General features: G+C 42.6%; 1 protein-coding gene across 1 annotated transcript in view; it reads left to right on the plus strand.

Annotated features, from left to right (window-relative positions):
- Window positions 1-6,929, plus strand: part of LOC130390809 (helicase with zinc finger domain 2-like) — a 7,617-nt gene extending 688 nt beyond the window's left edge. Inside the window, exons 2-6 of the mRNA XM_056600960.1 lie at window positions 1,947-2,120; window positions 2,286-2,495; window positions 2,942-3,098; window positions 3,315-3,482; window positions 3,737-6,929. Coding sequence (XP_056456935.1) covers window positions 1,947-2,120; window positions 2,286-2,495; window positions 2,942-3,098; window positions 3,315-3,482; window positions 3,737-3,846 — 819 coding nt within the window. The 3' untranslated portion in view covers window positions 3,847-6,929. The remainder of the gene's footprint in view (window positions 1-1,946; window positions 2,121-2,285; window positions 2,496-2,941; window positions 3,099-3,314; window positions 3,483-3,736) is intronic.
- Window positions 6,930-7,744: the final 815 nt, after the last annotated feature.

Genomic DNA, 7,744 nt, shown 5'->3' on the forward strand with positions numbered 1-7,744 from the left:
GCGCAGCTCGCCTCCATGGCGACTGGTTCTTGTTCCGTCTCTGTCCGCACTGTCCGTCCGGACAAATCTCGGGGCTCATGGGTGCATGGGTGGCAGGCGCGTTCGTGGACTCTTGAAGTGGCAGGAACCGGTTCTTCAGCGGCAGGGTTATCTTCAGCGGCAGGGTTAACTTCAGTGACGGGCTAATCCGGCTGATACATGCAACTTTAGCTTTGGGTAGCTTAGCATTTGGCATTGAGTGAACTTGTTGATTCACTTTGGTATGTTGTTTTGGCTTAGCGCCGACTCTGTGCCAGTGAGACGCAGCTGGAACTGTCTCTCTCTTGTCCAGCTTTGGGAAGGATACAGTGTAGCTTTGATCATCTTGTTGTGTATTTGTCTGAGTTAGCTCAGCAAACTCACCCATCGCCACTGTATCCTGGAGGAGTCCTTTGCATTTTTCTAATGCTGCTAGTCTCGTTTCAAATAAAGCCACTGTCTGTTGTAGTTTTAGTGCAGTCTGTGCATTTCCCAGTCTCCATGCCTGAGATATCCGAGTACAGAGGCATGTTGGCGATAGGAAAGTCCAAGGCTTTTTCTGCGGTCTGATCCGGGAGTCATAAAAAGTGCCAAAATGTATTGTTGAATCGAGCGATGGAGGTCGACGGAAACAAACTATATATTGTTAAGTATTATGATCATTAAATAAAATAAAATAAAGTAGATCTGAACAATGAATTAAGTAGTTTTTTCCAATGCCTAGCGGAGCTTCGGGAAACATGACCTCTCTCTCTCTGCCTCTTATCGCCTTCTACCATGAAGACCTGGCTACATTCGTAGACACAGTACTGTCTTACTGTACATCAAGTACTGCATTGGGAATGTCACTGTGGAAAAGTTCATCCGGGTGATCCCAAACCAGAAACCATGGATGACAAGCCAGGTCTGCACGCTCCTCTGGGCCCGTGACTCATCCTTCAGATCAGGTGACAGAGCATTGTACAGCGCCGCTTGCGCCGACCTAAGTGGGCCAAAGTAGAATACAAGAGGAGGATAGAGGAACAGCTCAACAACCCCCGGCAGGTGTGGCAGAGCATACAGACCATAACCAATTACAGAGGCTGTGCTGTGACACCCGGAGACTCAGATGCGGCATTGGCAGAGGAGCTGAACAGCTTCTTTGCCCACATTGAGTCTCAAACACAGCGCTCAGCCACATCACTCCAACCACCACTACAACCCCCATCAGCATCCAGCACCCCCCCACTCACTCTTGAGGTACAGGACGTGAGGCGGGTGATCAGTGCAGTTAACCCCAGGAAGGCTGCAGGCCCAGATTGAGTACCAGGGAAGGTGCTCAAGGCATGTGCCAACCAGCTATCACAGGTCTTCACTGACATTTTCAACCTGTCTCTGGAAGAAGCCGTCATCCCATCCTGCTTGAAATCTGCCACAATCATCCCAATCCCTAAAAAGTCACCCACTACCAGCCTCAATGACTTCCGCCCCGTAGCACTCACCCCAGTCATCACCAAGTGCTTTGAGAAACTGGTTTTGAGACACATCAAAGCCTGTCACTCCCCCACCCTGGACACACACCAGTTTGCATACCGGACTAACAGATCCACCGACGAAGCAATAGCCATCGCTCTCCACTCAGCGCTGAGTCACCTGGAGAAAGAGATGGTTCAAATTAGCATTACCAACTGCAGTACTAAACACACAAGTTCTTAGTTTATGTTCTCACCAGCAGCAGGATAACATGCAACAAACTTCTTCAAGACAAATGTACAATTGAACTGTTCCTATTCATTAATAACTTGTCTATCTAAATGTACTGATTCAGGCACGGATACAAGTGTCTTTGATTCTTAAATTCCTACAAAAACGTCTGCATGCAAAAATTCCTTAATAGCATCTTCATGGTGTTCATTTACTTGCCTGAAGAAAAATACATTTAAAATCAATGCTTCTCATGTATTTGTTTATCCCAGGTTGTTTTTCTCGGTGACCACAAACAATTACGACCTATAACCAACAATAAGCTTGTAGGAAATTTGGGCATGTCGACGTCTCTGTTTGAACGTTACTGTACCATGCAGAGCGAGTTAGTAATCATGCTCGTCACTCAGTACAGAATGGTGAGTAATCATGCATATCAATCACAATAGACTGAGATATAATGCAAGTGTACCTTCATGTTAAATCGTATGTAGTAAAAAAAGTAGCAATTTTATATCTAGGATTGTGATATTATCTATAAATGTTTTTAAACATTAATCAATTGTCTCTATGCACCTTCTAAGCATGAAGAAATATGCCAGTTCCCATCCGAAGCATATTATGAAAATCGTCTCATCACTGCAGTGATGCCGCCAAAGAGTGTTCTGCTCATCGACAAGAAGCCAAAGACAATTGTTTTTGGACACATCAACGGAACGGAAATCAATCTGGTTGTGAGCACAAAAAAAGGGAATCAGAACTCCAAAGCAAATGTTGCAGAGCAAGAGAAAGTGGTAAAGTGTTTCTTCTTTAATAGTACCCAGGGGACATTTCTTAGATTATTTATATTATGTGTGATAGGAGTCAAGGGTAGCACTCAGAGTAAAGTTAACGCCAGATCAGTAGACCAAGGCACACCGTTCCTCAGCCAGGAACTGTAAAACTCTTTAATTTGGCTTTACAAAGACAAACAGAACTTCTAGAGTGAAAGGATGAGACAGGATCTGAAAACGATTGCCAGTTACTTTGTCAATATTGTAAATCAAGCTCTATTTTCTTGAGATTGATTTACTTGAATCATACTCTTAGGTCACATTAGTGCCATAATGACACCTCAACATGATATATAATGTATTTGTGCAGCACAAAAGGTTTCAGTTTTTTGTTCTATAGCAACCAGATTCTTAAATAATCCTTTGATTCGCTAACGGGTCTGTTTATCCGTTTGTTGCTTCAAAAGGTGGAAATTGCTGAAAGTCTGGTGAAGAAAGCCAAGGTGGAGCAGGAAAGTATTGTGATTCTGTCACCTTACAATTCCCAAGTGTGGGGAATAAAAAATCTTCTGCAAAAGAAGAAACTGAGCAGAATCCTGGTTTCCACCATCTCCAAAAGCCAAGGTGAGAGGCTACTTTGAGCTTCTGCTGCTCCTCCCTTATAATCCCACACCTCATGACAGCATGCGCTCATTTAAATCTAAAGTACAAACTACTTTGTTGTTGGTAAAATACAGATGTGGTTGAGTTAAACAGCAGCATGGGGCCTGGCGCTGAAGCACCTAACTGGCTGAACATCAAAGTATGAGTCAGGGAACTGGTTGTTGTTGTATTTTCCAGGAAGTGAATGGCGTTATGTCATCTTATCCACCGTGCGGTCTCTCCCAACTGAGGAGATTCAAAAGGATGCGGGCCGAGAGTGGCGATCAAAACATGTGGGCTTTGTGGGCGATCCAAACCAGATAAATGTTGGCATCACCAGGGCCAAAGAGGGGTTGTGCATCATTGGTGAGAAAGAACCCCAGCACCTTATCTTTGTTTGTGCATATGTGTATATTTGTGCGTGCGTGTGTTTATGAACGTGTGTATGTTTGTGCATGCATTGGTTTGTGCTAGCGTGCAGGTGTGTTGGTTTGTGGATTTGTTTGTGCACGTGTGTGTTTATGCGTGCGCATGTGTTTCTGCGTTGATTTCAATAGAGAACACCTTTTTACAGGTTTGAGGCTAATATTGTAACTTGGGACCCTTCTCTTATAATGCAGGAAACCAAGAGCTGCTGGAATGCAGTCCAGCATGGATGAAGCTCCTCAAATACTACAATGCAAAGAATTCTGTCACCACAGCAGAACGTATTTCTGTTGCAGCGAAATAGCTGCTTGCCTGTTCTATGCCCAGTCTTACTTCAAGCATCCTCAAAAGGATACCCCAAGATTCTGTGAATCAGAGTTTGCCTTTCTTACCCAGATTCAGACGAGTTGTTTCATTTAAAATTCATCAATCCCTTACAGCAGACTCATTGTGCTTGCTGTGAGGGGAAAACATGCTGAATATCCTTCCAAAGCATACCAATGTGTTCCAAATAGTCGCTTGTTAAAAATGAGTGCCGGTAACTACAACAAGATTGTAGTTTGTCCTCAAATATAAATAATTCAGCCCTATTTTTGGCACTGTTATTATGAGGCTGGCACTCCATGTAGTTTCCTGAATCAGAATTTAGATTTACATCAAATGTCTGATGACAGGCCAGACTACACCCTTGCTTCAGAAGAGTTACCGGGACCTGTCTGCATAAGCGACAATGCCAAGGCGGTGAGCACCAACTGGAGACTCTGCTACAGCCCTGTCACCGGAGTGCAGCCACAGCTAATAGTGTTGGAGGTCTGATTTAAAATATGCCATCCTAGTGCACACACAAACTAAACCTTTACTGCGTCCGGCAGGAAGACAAGCTAAGACGCCCCATCCGGACACCAACGTCCATAGACAAAGGATATAAATCAAACCAGTGCAGTAGGCTGGCCAGGGTGGAAATACATTTGTTAAAATGTTCTTCTGAAACCTCAATCTTGTCACTCACAAATGCATTTCTCTCAGAATCTGGACAAATACTGCTGTAATAAAACAGGAAACCATCTCCCCCTAGAAGTTTGGCTATAGCATCGTCGAACGTCTGGAGCCAGCAGCTGATAATATAATTGGATCGCAGGTAGCCAATATCAGTGACGAAAAATAGCGCTGAACTAAAAGTGTGTTTGTGGACAAACTACAATCTGGTTGTGATGTTAATGGCTCATTTTTATTCAGAACACTTTGGAAATCTTTGGATATATAATTATAACACTGCAAGTCAATGGATTGAGAAAATTATAATTTAGCAAACTCCCCTTCTGGAAGTCAAAGGATGAATATTTAATAAAAAAAACTTGTCTGAATCAGGGTAAGATGCCAATGACAATTATCAGATATCTCGACGTATCCCTTTAATTTTTATGAAATGACCTGCTAGGTTTTCCTTATTAAAGCAACTCGTATATAGTTAAAGCGAAGAATTTTTGGGTTTCTTCACTGAAATAACAAGACAACAATGCATTTGAATATACATAGTAGTGTTTAACGAACCACTTAATGGTGGATGATTTCGAGTTTTATATGCTGATTATTGGAAATGTTTTTATTACTACAATTTTAAGATACATTATTTTTTATGTTTCTATGTTATTATGTTTATTTCTGTATACAAAAATATTTTTTTCCAAAATTAGCTTGACTTTACGTGTTTGAGCTGTGAATTCATGTTTTCAATGGGACCACTTATTACATTAAAAAATATTGCAATATTTGGATTTTCTTTCTATGCAGACAATTAATTTGTAACTTTTTTTTTTATCAATTTTTTTAAATTTAACCTATACTTTAGTAAGACAAATTAAGTCTTAATTATCAATGATCATGGCACATGTTGCATACTATTGTGTATTTCCAGAGGACCATAATTAATACTGTATGCATTTTTTCATCCATATTAATTACTTTGATAATTTTTGTTTATATATCTCTGCTTATGGTTGTGAAGACTTTTTAGGAATCATGCCTCAGTAAATTGACCTTATTTTTACGTTTCTATGTTATTATGTTTATTTCTGTATACAAAAATATTTTATTCCAAAGTTAGCTTGACTGGACGTGTTTGAGCTGTGAATTCATGTTTTCAATGGGACCACTTATTACATTAAAAAATATTGCAATATTTGTATTTTCTTTTTTTCTCATTTGTAACTTTTTTTTTTAATATATTTTTTTACATTTAACCTATACTTTAGTAAGACAAATTAAATCTTAATTATCAATGATCATGGCACATGTTGCATACTATTGTGAATTTTTCCAGAGGAGCATATTTAATACTGTACGCATTTTTCATCCATATTAATTACTTTGATTATTTTTGTTTATATATCTCTGCTTATGGTTGTGAAGACTTTTTAGGAATCATGCCTCAATAAAATGAATTGTCATCATAGCGATTGTTCATTTAACTGGATATTAATGGACTATTTTTAACAGGTTCACTTTTAGTACGACATTTGCAGGACATTTGTTGCCCTTGACCAATATCTGCTTGCAACAATATAAATAATTAATCAAATGGCTGTTTTTCACCAGGCATTAGGTTTATCATTGCATGCCTTTGTACAGTCCTTAATCCTTCTGTCTTTTCTCTCTGTGGGCCCTATTTTAACGGTCTGAAACGATAGTTACGTATTGTAACTCTAGTTTCTATGAGTAAAGGAGCAGCCTTTTAAGGCTATCGCTATTGGGTTATCCCTAGGCGTGAGCCGTAGCACTGAAAAATTTGTAATCCCTGCCCACCAACAGCGTGGGCCTCAATCACGTCCGTGGGCCTCATTTACGTCTGCAGTTCGCAGATATACGCGGGCGCCGGCGGACGTTCGGCTCCCAATAAACAGCTTTTCTTCCGCTATTTAAAGGACAATGAGGCCGACACTTAAAAGGCTGCGCCTATAATCATAGTCTAGAGTTACAATACGTAACTATCGTTCTATGTCGTATAGGCTTCGCCTTTTAAGGCTATCGCTATTGGGTTAAAGGGGGAAGCACGATATAGTCTATACCTCATTGGTCCCGATCAGTACCAGAAACACAGCTACATACGCGCTAGTATCATGCGTTAAACGTAGCATAACATACTTCATGCGTCTAACGGCACGTCATCAACGAGCAGCTCTAATTTGTCTGATAAGTCACAAGAGCTCTCAGCATGAAGATTTGACTCCACCTCACATTGTTTAGGGGAATAGTCACACAATCACACTCACTCTGACAAAGCACCAAGAACTGAGTGTGTCATAGAGAGGCGCGACATGTCTCTTAGGTAAAACCTAATAAAAGAGCATGGGGAAGCCCAGGAGGCTGCTGTGCAGGTATCCTCCAAAGGCATCCCTCTTTACAGAGCGACAGAGGACGACATTCCTCTGGTCGAGTGAGCTCTGATAGTCTCAGGCGGCTCTGCCCCCACTGACACATAAGCCTGTGTGATAGCATCACACAGCCAATGTGACAGCCGTTGTTTCGTCTGGGGGAGGCCTCGGGAATGTTCTCTGTAATGCACAAATAACTGTTGAGATTTGTGCAGAGCCTCCGTGCGCTTCACATAACAGGCAAGCGCGCGTACGGGGCACAAGAGATGGGCTGTTGCCTCCTCCTCAGATTGATGAGGCGGGATAGAGAAACCTCTCATCTCATCTTCATCTGCTCATCCGGGTTCGGGTCGCGGGGGGAGCAGCTCAAGCAGGGGGCCCCAGACTTCCCTTTCCCGGGCCACATTGACCAGCTCTGACGGGGGGATCCCGAGGCGTTCCCAGGCCAGTTGAGATATAATCTCTCCACCTAGTCCTGGGTCTTCCCCGAGGTCTCCTCCCCACTGGACGTGCCTGAAGCACCTCCCAAGGGAGGCGCCCAGTGGGCATCCTTACCAGATGCCCGAACCACCTCAGCTGACTCCTTTCTAAGTAAAGGAGCAGCGGCTCTAATCCGAGTTCCTCACGGATGGCTGAGCTTCTCACCCTAAGGGAGACGCCAGCCACCCTTCTGAGAAAACTCATCTTGGCCTCTTTTACCCGCGATCTCGCCCTTTCGGTCATCACCGAACCCTCATGACCATAGGTGAGGATAGGAACGAAGATCGACCGGTAGATCGAAGACTTTGCCTAGCGGCTCAGCTCTCTTTTCGTTATAACGGTGCGGTAAAG

Source organism: Gadus chalcogrammus, chromosome 1 (genome assembly GCF_026213295.1).
Source record: "Gadus chalcogrammus isolate NIFS_2021 chromosome 1, NIFS_Gcha_1.0, whole genome shotgun sequence".
NCBI lineage: Eukaryota > Metazoa > Chordata > Actinopteri > Gadiformes > Gadidae > Gadus > Gadus chalcogrammus.